General features: G+C 34.8%; 1 protein-coding gene across 1 annotated transcript in view; it reads left to right on the top strand.

Moving 5' to 3' along the window:
• The window catches only part of LOC139773039 (uncharacterized), a 291846-nt gene that overhangs the window by 44260 nt on the left and 225889 nt on the right, over window positions 1-21697 (top strand). Inside the window, exon 3 of the mRNA XM_071707226.1 lies at window positions 4681-4731. Within this exon, the coding sequence (XP_071563327.1) occupies window positions 4681-4731 (51 nt within the window). The remainder of the gene's footprint in view (window positions 1-4680; window positions 4732-21697) is intronic.

The raw sequence follows: 21697 nt of genomic DNA on the forward strand, positions 1-21697 counted from the left end.
ACCGCAGTCCGAAACAGCAGCTTGGCATGTGCAATCGCGAGCATCGAAGCACGTAATGGATTAGTCAGGATTAAAATTTGATCAAAACCAAGGCCAAGCCGATTCGCGCGAGGATAATTAACCGTGTGTCTATTGTCTTTTATGCACAATAATAATCATCCTCATTATTTTCTCAATTTCCTTTCAAAGTTTTTGATTCTCGTGAGTCTTTTCTACTTTTGCGAGAGGTGAGAATAATGTATGATTTATTCTTGTAACGTATATCGAGATAAATAAAACTTTCTGTGTAACAGTTTTGAAAACATTTGCGATGGATGAAGCGAATCTGTAAATTGTATTGCCGGAAGCTTTTTCGTTTTTAATGAAAAAATACGGTTAGATTAAATTAAACAGTATTTATTAATGAATTAACAAAAATGTCTAATGTTTTTTACAAATCCATTTTGTCGTTATTATGGATATTTTTATACGAATAAACTTATTTATTTTAACACGTAATGCACGAAATATCAGAAACATTATTGTTTAAAAAATTTATTAAAAGTGCTATAAATAAGAACAAATCAACAATTTGTCATGCCATGCTGATACGTCGTTTTTTAATGTTAAGTATAGTTTATTTGGGAAATGATATATCAACATATATCAACATATACAATATATGACGACTTTCAAAATGTCACAAAGTAGAAAGGATTTCTATTCTATTATACTATAACACATGCAAGAACAGACGAATATTGTTCCATTAATGTCTGCAAACTCTTGCACTCGGAACTGAAATTTACAGGCAAATGTTCTCCGGTACTTTGCTACGGATTTATGCTACGTGTCATTAAAAATTTATCGATAATATCATAGTGACCGAAGGAAAGTAGAGCTGTGCTGAAAATAGTTAAATAACCACTGAATTTTTTACCTCGATCGCGAATGTATTTTGATGTATCAACTTTTGTACCATTTTATTAATTGATTTAATCGTACGAGTCAAAGGTATGAGAATAGAGAAATAAAATAGTCTTAATACATATATAGTGAGATAAATGGATGGAATTACATAGTTTCATTATATCGGTTTAGTGACCGAAGTGCAGTTCGGGTCGTGGAGATATATGTACATATTAGGGATATACATATAATATTAATTGAGAATTGATTGCTTTCTTGCCGTTATACAATGCGCACGTTCAGCGAATTTTTCAATTTTATTAGATGGATTTCTATTTAGTTTTCACAATGAAAGATCTAATTACTAGAAAATTACTGCTTGCCAATGTTTATGATTTTTTATTTCGCTGCAGAATTTTGATTATACATATATGTAATATATGTACAATTAAAATACGAAATTAAATCGTATTATCGTTTTATATTAAGTTATGTTTTTTATAAAAGTTAAAATAATTAAAATATTTTACTAAAGAGGACAAAATGTGCAAAATGTGAGATAGACAGAGCGAATCGTGTTAAGCTAAAGAACTAGACGAATTGATATTAAACAACATACGAGTGCGTGTGAACATGTCTCTCTTGTCCAGAATCAAATATCATCCGTTTTCTGCAACCGCCTAAAGCGCACGCTGTAACTGAATAATTATCCGAATGGCACATCGGAGACGTCAGAGGCTTCCTCCGCGAAATGGAATTTCCGTTTCCTTTGTACGTGACCCGCCAATGGATTTTCCCGAGCGTTCTGATACCCATAGCTCTCGTGCCACATTTCATTCTGATTGATTTGTTTTCAATTCGAACGCTCCTGGCGCTGGCTCAAGACTAAATTAATCCTAGTAACGATATAGCCTAACCAATTCTTGTCTATCAACCAATCGGCAACGGATTTCACCTGGAGCTAATATCGAAGAAATATATGACCTTAGGATTTTGTTAGATGAATCTATCGCTGATGATAGAACGGTATATATAAAGACATTAATCATATTTATAACAGAATTGAATTAATGCCACAGTTCTATCAATTAATACTGTACCAGGAATAATCAGTGCCAAAATAATATAGTGGAGAGATGCACAATTTTTAAATATATATTAAAATATACACTAAAGATGTATTTTAGATGTTTTTTGGACAACTTTGTATACATACTTTTCTCTTTTCCACTAATATTTTATGATTATATGCTCTTTACTCTTTAAACATTATCATTATTTGTTCAATTTAATGGTATAATTTACTTGCTCTGCAAGCTTATTAAATGCATCTAATCTGTGTATTTTTATTCTATGAAATGTGGTTAATATATGCTCAGATTCAGTTCACTGTTAAATGCGTCGGTGAAAAAAGCATTCCGAAACTGTCACATAATCTGGGACGCGTTCGAACAGAAAATAATTATACGGCATATCAGGTATCGGCAGATCGACTTAATGCCATTACGAGTTAATAGACCGCGATGCCGATAAATTCGCCGGTAAACGCCCGTCGAAACTTCTCGCACGAGGCGGAGACTGGCGAGAAGAAAAAGTTCGGTCAACGGAACTCGATGCAAGATGGTGTTTGGCTGCACCGACGCGCTTCCTTTAGGCGGCTGCGATTTTTCATCCAAGTTCCCGTCTTATTGTTTGTCCCCTTTTCATTTCTTCGCGGCTTTATCTTTTCCTTTGTTTATTCGACTTTATGGTGCTTTCGATGTGAGTCGCATCTCGACAGTCAAGTAGTGGGAAAATTAAAGAAAGGGTGAAAGCAAAATGACGGGAAACATTGGAGAACGAGAAGAAGTTGAAAAAAAAACGGGTAGGTTAAGAAAACTGGATAATTCACAATTACTCGAAGTAGGTCGCGTTATTTTAGAATATCTTATATCCGTGGCGTAGCGTGAAGTAAGCGTAATAGAAAACTTGGAGTAATTACGAATACAGTAATAGTGACTAACGACACTGCCAAATTCACCAACCATCGTCGATGCTTAGCTTTACATCGCAACTCGCCAAGCTTAATTATTTTCTCTCGGAAATTTTGCCGTTCACATATTTTCCATCTCAGAAAATTTAAGACGCGTAAGCTTGATTGTGTAATTTTTACGATGGAATAGCTACAACACGAGCATCGACTAGAAAGATTCAAATTTTTTTTGTGTCTAACGTGAGACGAAGCCTGGCGAATATTTCAATTTGCGCTCGTCGGTCGCTTATTACGTGATAAAATGTAAATGACGGTTTAAATTGGGCAGCGGTTCCAAGTGGAAATGTAACCGGGGGAAGTACTCAAGTCCGGTTCCGTCGGCGTCCTCAGTTTACGAGGCAATTTTCGAGATTCAGTGCAGAGCGCAGCGACCAGCAAAATTCGTGAGCGTCGTAGCTATAAGGGCGACGCAGTTGTCGCGGTTTCGCCGATTGCAATTGCGGGACCAAAGAGTAAGGCCCCGCCACTCATGCTGCATCGCAGCATTGGATAGTCGCAGCAATTGAACTAATTGCCAAGCGTAATTATCCGGAATTAATCGAGATAAACCGCTTAATTATCACGTCTCGTACAAAGCTCGTTTGTTTCTCAGTATATCTGTTAGCTGATTTTGGACAAGCGAAATGCCGCTAAATGCACGCTAATTATCATCAGCGTGGCATCGAAGCGTCGAAATTGACGGGATGAAATGTCCTCGTTTCTGCTTCGAACGCTGTAGAAAATTGCAATCTGAAGACATTTAAATGCAAACTTGATGTAATCAACGTATCTAGTACAGATTATGTTTAGGATTTCTTGGAGAGTGCAAAAAAAGTTAAAGAATTAGTAATAATCAAATTCTTGAATAATGTCTTGGACCTGTAAGTTTCCGCACTAACTTCTTTTTATAATTAGAGTATATTTTCTTAACAAAGAATACACGCATACACCCCGCGCGGATAATAAACAAGATTAAATAAACCCATATGAGCCATATTAACATTTAAAAAAATATTATATACCTTTATTTTTTGTTCTAAACTAAAATCGCGTGCAAAAATAACCACGAGAGGATTTCACAAAAATCGAGGAATGAGTGCTTTGTGCTGTTTTAGTGAACATCTGTGAAAAAGATGAAATAGTACGTTGCAAATACAGCGCCAATCAACACGAATAAAAATGCACATCGACTCCGAAAACAGTTTAATCAACATCGGAATATATGGCGAGTGCGATAACTTAATTAAATCGCTGCGAGATACGTGACTCTGTTTTGGCCGTTCTGTCATTTTACTGGGATAAGTTCTTAACGTGAAATTATTTCGTCTGGTCCGTTTTATAGTCATTGTTCATAACGTGATCGGGATACGAAAGAAACGACTACGTTTCAGCAAACCAATTAAGATTTACGAATTTTCAGCAATGACGGGCATGGCATCCACGATGATACCGTCCGGGCCGACGCGACGCGACGCGACGCGACGCGACGCGACGCGACGTTTCGCCATGAATTTATCGTTTTATCGTTTGTAGTGTCGTATCAGCCGCGGATACTGTGCAAAAGGTCACTTTGGCGTATCCGAAGCGGATTTATTTGCGACCCGGAAATAGCTGCGAGTTTGTATTTTGATGGCACATTTTATGACAATAATTTATCGCGGTTCGTTTCTTTACTTTCCGGACTAAAAGTATCTGTCGATATGACGGCATAAACGATATGGTTTATTGAATTTAATGTCGATCATTATACCGTTACTAAGAGCTTTCATCTTTTCTTGCAGAGTAATCGCAGCCAACCAGCCATTGGATTAAAACAGACGCCGAAAGCACGGGTAAGTGTTTATATATTTCTTGCTTGAATCTATATAATTTGCGATCTATATCATATTTATTATGTTAAACTAAAATTTATATTGTTTTTATCACGTATATTGTTTTATGTCGTAATATAGTAAATTTTGATGTATATAATACACATGACACTTTATCATTTGTTATCACAATTAACTCTGCTTTCTTAAGAAAATTTTTATAAAAATACATCTGGGAGGGAAACAATAAACTAGAAACTGGCTATACAGATCGTAGAATTTTCTACGACAAACTATTTTTAAATCTGACTATGCGAGTTATGGTTGACTGGAGTACACTGATCATATGAATAAACGCCACCAAATTATATACTCATTGTCAGCTTAGTGATAGACGTTTCGCTATACCTTACGTAAAAGCTTAAGTTTTCAAGTTTCATCTCCACTAGGCCTACATTTTGCGTGATGACAAAAAATAGAAAATAGAGAGCACATAAATATGATAAGTACCTGTTCGAGAATATTATTGGAAAGATGAAAGTAGTGCGCATTTCATGATATGCACATTGCAATTTCAAAAGAGAAATTATAATAACTCATCGAGTCGTGCGTACTATACATTTGGACTTACACTTTTGAAGATTATTATAATTAATTGACTGTTTTTATTATCTTTGAAGACAGTAATATTGATCGTGATGATGATACATCTATTCTTTTTGACAATATTGACTGTGAATGGGCAAATCTATTTTCATTCTATTTCTCTCTCTCTCTCCCTCTTCTTCTTCTTCTTCTTCTAGCTATAGATCTTTTTGTCCACTACTCTTTCCCTTATGTACTTTTTCACCCTCTCAACTCATCCCCTTCCGTCAGTCAAATGAAAGTCGAAGGACTCGGAAAAAGGGAACGCTGGGAATGCGAACGGTAATGTCGACGGAACGACGTGAAATCGCGCGGTGCAATTTCGTGAGATTGCTCGCTGAGGCAACTTGCCGGGAGGACTATCTTCGTGGAAAAGAGCTTCTTGGGAGCGCGGGGATGCGCATATTTTTTCCTTCTTTGCGCGATTCCGAGGCATTGCGTGTTTCGTTCAGAAAGGAAATACGCAGTAGTAGAATTTTATGACAGGTCAGTTGTGTAAGTGTCGTCCATATAACATTTATATTAATTATCTCTTCTATTTTTTTCACATTAACACACGCATATTAATTATATTATAATATAATTAATATTATGTACTGATATTACTATTATTTTGATCTTTAAGTGTGTATGAGGTACATAGTATTTTAAATTCTGTTTTGCGAGATATTCAGTATAATCGATTGCACTTTCCGATGCACATTGCATCGTCGGCGATTATTAACTATCGTTGGAGGCCACTAGGCCAGATCCCGTAGTCTAATTTGACTACTTGGTGGGATAAGATTGTGCTCCAGAGGTTATACCATCGGCACCTGCGTGACCTGCGTCTGCGTCTGCATATAAAGGTACAGAGGTGCTAAAGTGTATGAAACATTAACGGACTTATGCATATTCATGCAATCTACATTTTAATTTACAACAAGTTGTTTTCTACAGAAAATCAACAAAATTATATATTTTAATTATAATATATTTAATACATTTTATCTATATATTAAATAATTAATAATATATTTGTATAATAATACCATTTTATAAATCAGAGATTTTATAAATGACAAACTTAAATTTGTAATTTATTGAATAATGCTTATTTATTATGGCTACACAATTATTTAATATTGCTTTTATAATTTATTATATTAACAAATATAATCTTTTAGATTTAAATTTTAACTGTTTACATATTTAGCCTTTCTAAATTTATAATGTGTTCTTATGTATTTAATTATAACATTAAATAATTGTGTATGTATGTATACAAACGTTATAAAAACTTCTAAAATATTTTATATAGATGTTGAAAAAATTTAAAGATTTGACTATTAAGCTATTATAGTAAATAAACTACTTTGTTTTTCCCTTCGTCGTTAATGACAAACATTTTTCCTAAGTTTACTTTATGTAAATGTATTCTTAATTTGCTTAGTCATTCTTGCTTAAGCATTTATGACAGATTACTTAGTCGGAATTACGATGCACTTTCTTACGCTTTTATGATTGCTATACAACCTGCAATGCAACAATAATAAAATATGACCAATTCTTCTCTTTTGCTCTTGTATTCTTTTCTTGTAATTGAAACGAGCTAAATTTAACTTATTGTTATAAACTGATATTTATTATGTTTGTAATAGTGCAGAAAAAACATAAATCGTCGGAAAAATAAGAAATTAAATTTACATTTTTAAATTAATTCTGCATATGCAATAAATTTACAGAGTTATATATATATATATATATATATATATATATATATATATAACTGTTATTAACATCTCAGACTTATTGTTAGAAATATTCAAAAGGCATAAAGTTATCTAAAAGATATCCGAATCTTTTTATTATCTAGAATAATATTTTTTATCACAGTATTGACTATTAACGTTAATTAACCAATATTGAAATCAAATTTTCCATTAAAAAAAATTATAGTTTTAATAATTAAAAGTATTTTAATAATTAAAAAGTATTGTTTTAAAAAACTCAATTTATTTATACTAAATAGTAAATGAGAAATGATTATGTTTGTTGGATCCATATTGTTCCCAACGATTTGTTGAACAAAACTCACGGAATGTAGGATCGTTGTGTTTATAGTCTCAAAAGACTTGCAATGTACAGGATAGAATAGCCCGAGGGATAAACCGTGGAAATTAAGAACAACGAAAGTTAAACGCATACTCACTAACTGCAGTTTTGTTAACACGTCTCCTATTTTTCGTATGATGCGCGTCGCAGCCCGTCGCAGTATTTTTTCCCAGATGACAGCGGCTGACATCCTCGAGCCTTCCAGCATGTTTCGTGATCCCGTAAATTTATCTCGTTCTATTCTCTGACATTTACCGAGACGCGCTCGACTCAGCTCGTTATGTTCAAATTTCAAAAGCGATTCAGCTCGTTAGTTCAAGACTTTCCAATCTAGGATCGCTTATCTCATTTCATTACAGCGAAAGATATTAATTATTATCAATTCTTCGTAAAATATATGTTTATTTTCCTAAAATTATACATATAAAAGATGTTCTAAACATCTTACATCTTTATTTGAAATTTTTTGATTGATATGAAGTAAACTATTTAATCTTAACTAAAATTATTTTGATACCTACTATTAGTTGATAAATGTTTACTTTCCAGTTTTATATATACAATATTTGTAATGGATTTAATTCAGAAATATTCTTATATTCTTAAGTATATAATTAAGAAATATCAGTTCTTAATATTATTATTATGGGAAACTGTTCGGATGTCTATGTATGAAAAGAGGTATGGGAAGCTTAGGATATCGCGTACCTATATGTTTAATCTAAAAATATATCTAAAGACTCTACAAGAAATGCTACCGGGCTTTTGTATTTTCTTGTATCTCTTTTCCTTGCTTTGTATTTTTCTTTCTTCGTGTCGACTATATTTTATACTTTCTCGTTATTAGATCTCCTTTCTGTTTCTACTATATCTCGCGCACAAAATGCAATGATTTGTCGCATACGTCAGTGCTTACAATGATTAGTGTTTGTTACGTTTTCTCGTATTGGATTCCATCCCTTGTAGTTAAATAGCATACGTACCGCAGATCGTATATTTCTTGGTAACGTAATGAATTAGTCGGTTTGCTAATTACAATTACAAATAGCTAGGCGACCTCCTCGCAATCTCACCGAATGTCGCTATAACGATATTTTGCTCCTCCGGTAATTCACCCTTCCCTCGGAAGCACTTGCCTCCCTCTTCTTCGATATGCGCTCCTTATACTCCATCATCTCATAACGTGCAGGTAGTCAAGTACGTAGGATATAATTTTGCAGTGTGAGAGTCGATTGAGTTTCCTATATTATGCTCGAGCTTGTTATACTTGGTGATCGTTCGCACGCAGAGTCACGACTAGAAGGGAACTTTGAAACTACGAATTTAATCTGGCTGTGCGGTGCATCGACCGTCAGAGTTAAGGTGTTCGAAACGTTTCTTGAATGTTTACGTAGAGATGTATCCCGGCAAGTCATATGTATTCTCGACACGCGGAACCCATAGTATATCCACGGAGGAGACGACGATGCGGAAACCACGGATTGTATTTTACGTTCGGTTCGTAACTCGATGGATACATGCACAAATCAAAGTTATTTCCTTGCTCGTATTCCGTGATAAAGTCGTTGACGGTAACCGCTGCATTTGTCTCACGAAATGTCAAGTAAACGAGTTCCACTACGGACCTTTCAAAAACCAGTGTTTTCCGATTATACGTACGTTATTATAAAGTAAAGATATAACTTACTACGGAAGTTGGTACATATAATATAAGTTGGTATATTTAGTTAATCAACTTGTACATATATATTTACATACACACATATTAAATGCCCATATTATATTTTATGATCAAATGTATCATGAAACTATTTGTTGGATTTTATTACAGTTTGTAATTAAGCACTTAATTTTTTAATTTTCTTTTTTCGTTACATAAATTATTCATGAGAAGTATTTATTATTTATAATTAGTTTGTTTCGTAAGAACAACTCTTAAAACTAATTCATTATTTATGAGCAATATCTTCACATTTTAACAACAAGATGCATGTCACTTTATATCATCGTAAAAGAAAGTACCTATACAAGCAAACGTTGCGCTATGTTCGTTTTTTACGTCTTTCAGCGCATTACAACAACTATGAATTCTATGAAACATTCAAGAAGCTTATAGCTTTTTACTTTACCCTATCAATAGAGTTACTGGAACGAGCGTACAGGAATACATTCTTTAGCGGGATTTGATTTCTTTCTGATGCAAACTCTACAGTAGGTGTTTATCTTCGTAAATCTGTTTGCGCCACAAACAATACTTGCCACAGTTTTCTTGATATCGATTTGCAGTATAAAATTTGTTCTCTTTGCAGAAATTTTTCTTACATTATACAGAATATAAAATCATTATCTCTCAATTCTATTTTTGCAAACATGCATATATGCATGTTAAAATAAGAAACAGTTTTTTTAGCTTTTCTAGTAACTAATTGATACAGCGTAATTGAATTCTTTACGAGAGATCGCGCAACTTGTTAGTAATTTATTGAAAATAATTGTTTTGAGACAAACTTTTACCATTTACCTAATAATAGTTATTTTTTCACGTGCTCGTTGCTTCATTTTTATTTTATATTTAAACTACTTACATTTAAACCTTGCCATGAGAAAACATACATTGTTTTCCGTTAACATGTCTGATCTTTCCATTCTAGATGACAAGAACTTTAAGAAACGAATGTGCGATCTCTTCTTCCTTCCGAGGCGCATTCATTTTGTAACACACTCATTCCTTTCGTTGTATTTTGCGGAGTAGCCGCAGCTGCTGGCCGGAGGAAAGCCGATAAATCTCAACCTGCAACGGCAGAGACCGTTGTAATAAACCACCAGAGCGACGAAAGCCGTCGGCACTAGCTCCGTTTTCCTTTGTGGATATTAAGGATGCAAAAACGTATATTTCAAAATTCACGAAACGTTGCCCAAGTTAGAGCACAACACTCCTCTCGTGTCCCTCGAAACCGCAGAATCTTGCACGACGTAGAGTCGTAGAGAAAACTTCGGAAATACGTTATACAAACTGAAACTTCTTTCTTGACCGTAGCTGGCAAGATCCTACGCTTTCGAGAGAAAAGTACTTTCCGATTACAAGAGAATTAAAAAACTTTTCCATTTACTTTAAAAGTCTGCTATCAATAAAGATCACGAACTTTATTATCAATCTTGTATTGGCGGATACAGATTTGTGAAACACCGTTTGTACTTTGCGATTTTATTCTTGCACAATCAAGAAACTCACACGCGAGAAGTGCAGACAAAGCTTTCAAGACAATCCATACATTCGTTATTACCTAATGGCACTTTCATCAAGCACAGAGTTCAATGCTTTTGTTTGCTCTATATACGCGTCCTACATTTTCGCTGTAGAACATATCCAGAAAAACGTACAATTGAACTTTATCCTGATTCACCACGAGAAATTTTCTTGCGATTGAGAAAATGTATCTTTCTATCCAGTCAATGGCGTAACCAACAATAAGCGGAAGATATCCTCAGTACTGAAACAAACTTGAATGATCACCAACTAACTTTGAGACAATAACGATTGAGATGGACAATAAATTATTTGTTTTTTATTTCTTCTATCTTTTATTCGACAAACCGGCAATTAGAGTAACTTTTCTCGCTCTGGCAAGGAAAATAAATATGTCGAAGCTACTTTGTGTGTTTGTCGTATTATTATTTTCAGTCAAATAGCAAATTATTTATTTAACTGTAATTGCAAACACAAAAACAAATCAACTGCTATGGTTAGAATTGAATTAAATATTATCTTAAAATCGAAGGCATTTACGCGCCATTGGATAGTTTCAAGTTGTTATTTCCTTCTGTGTTTTATAAAAACTCTATTCGCGTTTAGAATAAAGGACTATATTTTATTGAGGTAAAAGTAATAAAAGTAAAAATACGAAAGAATTTATCGACCATAATGATCAAGCAGCAAGGCAAAAAAGATGCCAACTCTGTTTTTACAGTGTAATCATAGTATATTATCGTTGATTTACGACTCGCAACATATTATTTCAATGCTTTTAGAAACATCAATGAACAAGATAGAAAATTGGTTAGTAGTTAATGATAAAGATATGACGGCTGCATACGCTAACAAATAGATGTATAATTCAAACCAAGTTCATGTGAATCATGACGTTATCTAAATCTTTCTCTTTGAAAAATTTTAATAAATTATTGTATGTAGACACGTATCTTGTTTGTATATAATTCCCCACAGGCACATTTATATGTTATGTAATGCAAAAGTTTAATATTTTATCCTCTCTTATACGCACATACACACGTGAGAAATATTAAAATTATCTACAGAGCAATAAATATATTTTTTATTTAAAATTCATCAAATATATTTTCCTGGCAACTACTCGAATTGCACTAAACTTGTAGTAAATCTATTTATCCGCATATCCGCTTACGCTTGTACGTTGTAGATTAAGCAGAAAAATTCTGTCTGAATCCAGGATGGTATCGTGAATTTATTTTAACCGCCAACAAATATTTTCTGCCGACTCGATGCGACAGGATTTCCGTATAAGCACTGAAAATAATCATGATTTGCCCGAAACATCGTGGTAACTTGAATAAACTCTTCAATTCAATTTCTTCATGTAGATAAACATTTTGACAAAGCTAACTATTAGCTATTGTTAGCTTTAGAACTTATGGTGAATTGAGTTGAACACACTAGTGCGCCCTGGTGTATATTAAAGTCATTGTACATTAATCTAGTCTGACAATGAGTGTACAGTGAAATGCAAATATCTCGAATGATTAAATACATATTTTCCTAAACAGCCTAATAAAATGTATTGAGGATTTTGCGATTTAACGCGTTGTATATTTATATTAAATATACATCCGCCTTCAATTATTATATGTAATAAAACTCAATTACAAAAACATTTTAAAAATTTATCAACAGAAACATTTGCTCGGCCCGGCCGCAGAGAGCGGTATACGGACTATAGTCACTGTCCGTACCGAAAAGGTTAAAGTGCTAATCGACTTTGTCTGAATATATTTTTCCTTTGTTGAATATTGCAGGATATTCTTTCTCTTCTTTTTACTTTTCTTTTATGCACCTACTTATAGAAGTAAGATTAGTTCACTTCAAAAAATATTTAATACCAATAAGAAATCTTTTGAAAACTTTATGTGCTTGGAGAAGATAAAAGAGAAAACTGGTTTATAATAAATTCTTTTACATCGTAAAATTTAGCTTTTATTTCAGTTCGGCGATCACCTCCTTTATCGAAGGATTAAATATTTTCTTCTCACGAAGGAATTCCCACTATTCCCAGCCGTCTTTTGTACGCCATCCTTGTTGCTCGTTCTCGAGACGTTTCTTGATCCTCGAATTCTCGGTTTTTGTTTTGCCATGTTCCGAGTTTAGACCCGCGTTTTCGTTTCCGTTTCCGTTTCCGCTGTTCTATTTCTCACCTCTTATTCTTTGTTTGTTGGATATCATCTTCTTCTGGTTTCTACTTTTTTGTTGCTTTTTCATGAAGAAAGGATTCAAATAGTAGATATCGGTTGCGAGTTGCGATTCGTTTTCTATATCAAATAGTCTTTCTGGATAATCGAGGTTTATGTTAGTCACGTTTAAGTTTTCATTTAAACAAATATAATTGTTCTTTATCTTATATCAATTTAACATATAGTCTTAATATGATTTATATATTTTACGATAATATAAATATAAAGATAATATAGAGAATTTACGATAATATAGAGATATTTTACGTCCATAATTTTTTAGTTGTTTCCAGAATTGTTTTTTTTTCTTTTATTATACATATATTATTAACTATTATTTGTGTTCTTTTCTCAAATTTTATTTACATAATTTATAATTGTCATAAGTGTAACATGATATAAAATTAGCTTAGATAGAAAATGGTAAACTGTAGTGATATATTGTATGAATATAGAACAGGTTTAAGTCAATCAAAGCGCAGCTGAACGGATAATACTAATTGCATCAGCTTATGGTAGCTTATTTAAATGCATAAGCATTTGTTGGATACTCAACATAATCTGTTTCGCTATGGAATTATTATATGATTTAAGATTATATTTAATATAAAAGTTTAAAAATAATATTAATTAAATGTGCTAGAAATATATATTTTTGGTTGAAATTTGATACCTTGAAAGTATATGTTGCTCTAAATAAATATATATAAAAAATTTTAATTTATTTTAATGAGGTAGAATGATGAAATTCTATTTGGGAATCTATACAAGACCACTATTTTTAGGTAAGAAGAAGACATTTTTATTATTATTGATTCTGATTCAATATAGTAAGAAAAATTAGTAATGTGAAAGATTCGCAAGATACAGCTTTAAAGATGTATATTCATGTTATTGAAAATTATTTCCATGTGACAACTGCATATATGTCTCTGTGTAAATACAGTTTCGCTTTCGATTATTTGCCAAATTGTTCGACATAAATTTTGTACGGAACGGCAAAATTATCGGACGGCGAAGGGAATTTTCGTCGGACTTTCAGGAATGTCTTTTATACTACCAATTTTCGCGTAAATGGTGGAAGCTCTAGGATTGTCCATAGCAATACAAGCAGGTAGTAGGAATTGTTTCTCGCTCGGTGTGCGAATGTCTTCGAATAGATGCATAGTATACCGAAAGGACTAGAGGAAAAACGATTTTATAGCCACTTTTGGGTGCGAATGGGTCACAAGAAGAAAAGTAAAAAACGGTATTTCAACTAATCGGCAGTAGCTATGTATCTTTGCATTTGTCGATAAAAACTCTCACTTTGTAAAAATTAAATCGAAAATATCCAGAAAATGTATTCCACTGTTTTTCTGCGATATTATTTTACCATATTTGCGATGAATAAAATTTTCTTTTGTTGTGATATATGTATGCTCCTACTGCTGCATTGCAATTGATTTTGTTCTCTTCATAAATAATGTATATATTTGACGTTCTGTAGCTGTAATATTTCTGAATCTCGATATTGTTTCAAGAATTAATTGTTTTATGTCGACAGAGCATCACTTACTTTGAATAATATTGAAGAAAAACGAAACGAGAGCATTGTTTTTATCATAGCCACCCTGCTTCGTTTAGATACTGTCGATTTCTTTTTTTCTTCTACCGTTTTTGTTTCACGAAACATGGTGGTGATTAGACGAATTGCCGCGGAAAAAAACGAGGAGTTGTGATGAATAGAGAGACAGAACTAAAGTTTGAAGACTCTGAAGATCGAAAGACAGACGAACACAAAAGACTGCCGTGCCATATTATTATGCACGACTGTCGGTCCCTATCTCTTCGTGATATACCAAGTAGAATAAAGAAAACTTAAGTCTACCTGTCTACCAGAGGGAGTAAAGAAAATCAAAGAGGTGTGTCACTCGAAAGCTCAACGTATCAATTCTGAACAAAATTTTTTCGCTTAATGCGGTATATAAGATAGTTATACATTTTCCTACTTCGCAAAAGAATGACATTTGAAATTCCCCAGAAATGGATACTCGAGATCCGGGAAAGTTTGAAGAAACCATTAATATCGAAGCTCAAGTTAAAAGCTTTTATGTAAAGTCAAAGGCCCAAGAGATACAGAAAAGTATTTCTGTTTCTGTTCTCGTAGTTGATATTTCTGATGTTATTGAATATCGTAATTTCAAACATAATCTTCTATATAAAATATGCACATGAAAAGCTACATATGTGTTAAATGGTTGGTTGTCAATATTGTTTTGCCCTATGCATGAGAGGAATATATCAAAATTATATACATGAATAATGTGTATATACATATATATAGATATATATTCTTTTTTCCAATAATATTCTTCGATTTTATTCTGACAATTCTGATATTTTATTTTATTTACGCTCTACCGCGTATGTATACGCATACGCATACAGGTGACTATAAAATGCGCTCGATATTTCGGCAGGAAAGCGACAAAACCGGAATTCCATGGCCATAAATTTTTGAATTAATATATAATGCTAGCGCGTAGGTGGCTACGTTGGTTTTGGTCGCAGACGACAAGGTGCAATTCACCCAGATTGAGTTACCGTCACTCGAAATAACTTAACTAGTTGCAAATGCACATGCACTGATTGCACCTAAGCTGATTGGCGTGGCATGACTGCAATTAAGAAATCGACTTTGTCTTGAAAGAGAGCACGCCGCGACAGTGAATAGTCCTTGTGATGTGTGTGTGTATGTGTGTGAGAAACAATAGCGTTCAGAATAAATGCCACCAGATTGCTTTATCGTGCAAGCGCATTAAATATTTGATAAATGCAATCAGATTTTAATATGAACAATTCCATTTCAGTGTACTATATGTTTAATTGATTTCTTTTATATAACGATTTAAAAGGATCTAATCCTAATCAAGATGTTTTCATAAGACATGGGAGCAATTAAAGACCTAGAAATTTTTATTTTTTTAAATAAAATTTATTTGATTAATAGTTTTTAATTTAGTCGTATAAAATATTTTACCCCAAATGCCAATTATTACATCAATTAAATTTATACACATTTTTTTAAATTTAATTGGAATTTTTAATTATAGTATAATAATTAATGTATGTATGACCCTTAACTCAATGAGAAGATTATTTCATCTATATTTAAAAAATATTTTATTTGCCATTGGTGTGATTTTTTGTGTGACACATATTTTTGAATTTCTCTATACATTATAATCTCTTTCGTGCCTCTTTCAAATCCTCTTTCATGAATTCTCTGTAAATCAATCGAACTTTCCATTCTATCAATTATTCATCTCCATCATCACTTGCGCTCTTCAGATTGGGCGTTAAGGATCACGCACACCCCTGCGCTTGTTTACACTGCGACGGAAAGTTAAGAGGCTTGAATGCTGGCTTTCCGGCTGCTGGGACGTCAAGTAATCAACTTGGCTGACCCAGAAAGTCAAAAGGGCTTCGTTTACTTGCCATTTCTCTCGCCCTCCTCTTGCTATCCGTCTTCTCCTCTTCATGGTTTGCCCGAGAAGGGGAGTTTCTTTTTCTCTCCGTCGTTTCTCCATTTATCCGCCCGTCTTCTCGCTATCCCTGCTTAACTCTATCTGCCCCCCCCCCCCCATTTTGCTTTGCAGCGTCTCTACCCACTGGAACAGCGTCAGAATTTAGCGCGCAGATACGGTGGTACAGTTAAAATCGGGCAGTGACCGAAAACTTCAATATTCCGGTTCTTGCACCGAGAAGAGGAGATCGGAAGGGAGTGAAAGATATCGGCAGACGTTAAGAGATCGTATAAATAGAATGGAATCGGAGGTCGTGGAATGCTTTCGGTAGTACCTACAACATGGATCAGACGCCGCGAAGATGTACGTTATATGCAGCATTTCAAAGTCATCTAACAATAAGTCGTTGCATGATATCGTACATCGATTACTCTCGTTTGAACTGTCGCGTCGTTGCAAGAAAAAGCACAGAGTTAAATATATTCACTTTCTCAGAATACCAATTGCCTTTCATAAAATATTATCGACGATATATATCAAATAATGTGTGTGTGTTCTGCGTTTTTCAAAAGTTCTTTCTCGTTAACAAAAATTTGATCGTATAAGAATTGAATTGTTAATATTTCTCTGGCATATTAACAGTCATTACCTTTATTAATTATTACCTTTATTACACGTATTAAATATTTTTATTTGTCAAATACTAAGAGAATCAATTTCTAAATCTTTATTTTGATTCAAAATATGTACGCAGCACAGGAATTAATAAAGAAATTTCTTTCTCTTTGTTGTCATCGTCTTCAACGTCTTGAACGTCTGTGAAAGAACATTTAATACTACCAGCTCGGTTATCATTGTACCATCTCTAACCGCCATTGGTAGACTTCTGTGTTTTCATTCAACTTTTATGTAAGCATTTGTCACTTCTTCATTCTTCAGTATTCCCCATTTTTCTTCTTTTCTTCTTTGTGAGGCAAGTTCCATTTCACTCCTCGGTTCTTCGACTTAATTATTCGCTCAAGTAATAACTTTTCGTGCTAATTTGTTTGCATCTGACAAAGTGGAAGTGGTCCGCGTAGCAAATATAAGAAATTATTCTGACTACAATTAATTTTAGTCAGACTTGGATAGACACGTTTACGCGAGTATGGCAGTTGTATTTAAGGAACGATGCAAAAAATAAAAATAGTAGAAATATTGGAAACAATACGAATATTAGAAACCAACGTTATTAATATTACAATAATTAAAATATGCATTGTATTATCTTATGTGCGTGCGTGCGGATGTACGTGCGCGTATGCGTGTGCGATGGTAAACGATACTATAATTTTACTTGCATTAAGATCGCAACAAATTCTATAGTCGTAAACCGGATTTATATTTATTTGAATAAAAGTGGTTTTCCTTGTAGAGATCAGCTTTTCAAACGTCTATAATTAATATTTTACTGGCATAGGGAATATATTGGATGGTATTGGTATCGAGCGAAAGTTGGGATAGAAGAAAGTAAATTTTTCGCAGAAAGACCGTCTGCGAACCTTTAAGAGTTTAATCGTTCTCTTCGTTTGTGTCCGTGGCGATCATAGACATCACTGGGGGATTTATAGTTGGACCTTTCCGGGCTAAAACGGGTCTCGTGCATTACCCGGTGCCGCGCCGGTGCGATAGACGAGGAGCACGAAGTCAAGGGTCCCGAGCTTAAATCGAGTTTACTCCGATATCGAATTTCGCCGGAAGCAAAGTCTCCGGTGTATTGTCTTGAAAAACCGGAGAGACAATATCGCTGGAGTTACTGGTTGAAGGAATGTATAGTTTAAATTTAGTTTAAGTTTACAGTAGCAAGCGAGCATTCGTCACCGTTTGATAAGATCAACGGTCACGTCAATCGAATTTTCAAGGCGAGCTATTTCATAACATTGACCTTATCATCCGTACACTTAGCATCGTATAGAAGCTTAGAGAATATACAAAATTATGGTTCGTATTTCGAGATAGTTTAGAAATCGAATAAAGTGGAATGCATGGTGGATAAGTTGGCAATGTGTTGTGTTAATTTATTAACGCAATCAGCAATCACGTTGTATAATTCAATATGAAGTTGAGTAGTTGGTAGAAGCTACGTTAGTTAATTGTGCCTTTCATAATTTAGTTTGCAGCATTTTAAAGTTTATTTGTTGAAAAAAGAAGAAGAGAAAGAAAATATAAAAAGCAAAATTTATATTTAAATTTATTAAAAATAAATTTATACATTAAAAACAAGATTCTTTATGACGTTGCCATCTCGCGAGAGTGAGAATAAAGCTAGTACGAGTAAAACTGCGTCTACGCAACTTTCGCTGACGATTGCAGCCAGCAGGAATCTTCTGTATCGACACCCAGTGCATTTTCTGGTAGAGAACGTGTGCTTCAAAGTTAGAAATACGAGCTTACTTGTGCCGATAATTCAGTTCTCTGAACCATTGTATAGACTTGCTCTTTGTTCGTTTTAAATAAAAAATCATAATTAGAAGCGTGCTTGTTAACTAGTATTCGATTAGATAGAATTTAGAATTGAGAGAGTAGACATCATAAAATTGTTTTACGTTAATTGTGCATAGTTTTTCATCGATTATCAAGTTGTTCATTTCTTCGACACGCATATATCTTTACGATTTACGATGCGTGTATATGTTTGTTCGTATTTAGCGTGCAATTATTATTACGTGAGTTTATCGCGTAGGGAAAGCATTATAATATTATTATTTTTATTCTACCATTATATGACGCTATAAAGCGCAGAGATAATTAATACGCACCGCCTGATTCTTGTAAATTATTCGAAACACGCATCGCACAACGTAGTCACGTCACCCAAAGTAGATACCGAAACTGTGTGATGCTTATCTTTCGCCTACATCTATTATGCGCATACATTTAAAACTATCTTACTATGTTTATTCTCCTCCGCGTAGAAGGCATAATCGCCCGTTTCCCTGTGCTTGCCCTTGAGCTATAGTCGTGAGTCAGCTTACACTCGTAGCGCTGAAGAAATTTTCCAGACAATTAAATTTAAAATTCTTACTTATCGCTTCTAAATTTCAGAAATCTATAAAGAAGACCAAACACAAAGAAATTTTATTTTAGACTAGACTTTTATGTCTCCAGGGTGTTTTGTATAACAATCATTTTATTTATTAAAATTTTGAGCTATTTATTGGCTAAAGCCGCTAAAGTTAGAATTCGTATGAAGCGAAATATGTGAAATTTGAATTATACAGACAATGTGAATGTAGTATTTCGTAAACTATTTACCTATATACGTAGTAATATTCGAGTGAGGAAACAGGAATCTCTAATAACCTCGTATTCACTCCGAATCTTCTCATGTAGCTATTATTCCAGTCTTCCGCTGACAAATGTTCTAATAAATGTTCTAATAAGAAAATTAAGTACTTATATGCGAAAAAAAAAATTATAATTACATAATATTTGGCGTCAAATATTTGCATGTTTTAATTGAAAAATAAAACATTGAAATTTTTAATAATTTCTTTTCCGAATATCCTTCTTGTACCTATATACAATTATTTTTCAGTGTTATCTTATTCTTTTCTGCTATACAAACTCTGTTATTATTCGCATATGAGAAACAAAGTAGAATATATATAAATTGATGTTTTGTAAAATTTTTATAACAGCGATTTCTAATAAATTTGCATATAAATATCTACTTTTCTCGTATAATCGTACATTATGCATAAATATATGTACATGAGAATAATTGTCATAGTAAATATAGCAGAATTTATATTTGCTATATTTACTATGAAAATTAAATTCGATTGAGATTGGATAGAACGCGAATTACACGATAGATTTGATATGTTTATAAATCTTTAATAACACAATATACGCGAAATAAGCAAACCTTCAATGTAGTATTTAAATATATCTTTCCGTGTAATGTTATCTCACGGTGACGTGTACGAATATCATACGTGTTTACGTGTCCTCATTCATCACGTTAAATGGTAAAGATAATGACGTTTACACGCACCATAAATAAGAAAGGTGAATTAAAAGGAAAGAAGCCACACGGAGAGAAATTTACGGTCGAATATCCGTCGCGCGCGTGCTCGTACGTTTGGTTTGGAGCGGATGCCTGGAGTCGGTGCTGCTCCTCGAGGGGCGGAGCGGGAGCAACCGTCGCGGCGCGGCGCGGCGCGGCGCGGCGTGGCGACCGGCAGAGGGGGTGGGGGCGCGGCGCGTGGGGCTGCGCGGGTCACGGCTGTCACTCGTCAGTCCGTCGCGAGCGCTCGCGTCGTGAAGTTCGTGCTTCTTCGCCGCTTGACTCCGTACGTACTCGGCGAGCGCATACCTCCGCGAAAACTCACATTAATGTCACGCCCGCGGAGCCTCGGGATAATCGCGTCGCCGCGATTTGCCGCGATTTTCGTACGGTTACTCCAACGATTCTCGCGCGATTCCCGCTTTTCGTCTGGTGCGGTATAATCACCTGTCTCTGCGCGCGCGCGCGCGCGTGTCGCGTCGCGTTGCGTGTGTTGTATTGTGTCGTGCCGTGTCGATCGTGTGCCGGCCGTTTCGTTCTCAAATCTCTCGCGAACGGGTTCTCGCGCGGAAATTCGTCCCGGTCCCGCCGCGTCGCGCGCCGGCTGTTTGCCGATAGTGTGCGTGGTGAGAGAAAAAGCGTGTTTGTGCTGTCTCTGTGCTCTTTGGATTACTGGAAGCTCATCCGGCGAGAAGTTGGCGCTGAGATTTGAATTCGCAACGCTCCAAAACGCAGGTACGTCACACGTAACCCCTGCGCTTCGCTCGAGAAGATCGTGAATGCACTCTGGATCTCTTGTGTGCTTGATACCAATATTACCAATGCAAAATGAGAGCGCACAGTGGATGGAACGAAATTTTGTTTTGACGGAGCGCGAGTCACTGCTCCAAAATGGAGTCGTGTTGCTTTACTTCTCTCTCTCTCTCTCTCGCCGTGTAGCGTGCACGCCTCGCGCCTCGCGCCTCGCGCTCCAATGGTCGTAGGAGCCCCGCGCATTTTGGACCAGCGGGCACGCTGCATCGAAGCGTTGTTTATACGATTTTATTTGACGATTTTCACGATCATCACATTCGTCCAAAGCGTTTTATTTCGATAAACACGGACTGGCACGGATTTATTTTTGCGAGTCTCACCACCCTTTTTAACAGCGCTATTTCGCGCATCAATACTTTTGTTTTCCTGAAATCATCGGCGGAAAAATATC

Source organism: Temnothorax nylanderi, unplaced genomic scaffold (genome assembly GCF_030848795.1).
Source record: "Temnothorax nylanderi isolate EJ_2023f unplaced genomic scaffold, tnyl_v1.0 TNYL_tig0056_pilon, whole genome shotgun sequence".
Lineage (NCBI taxonomy): Eukaryota > Metazoa > Arthropoda > Insecta > Hymenoptera > Formicidae > Temnothorax > Temnothorax nylanderi.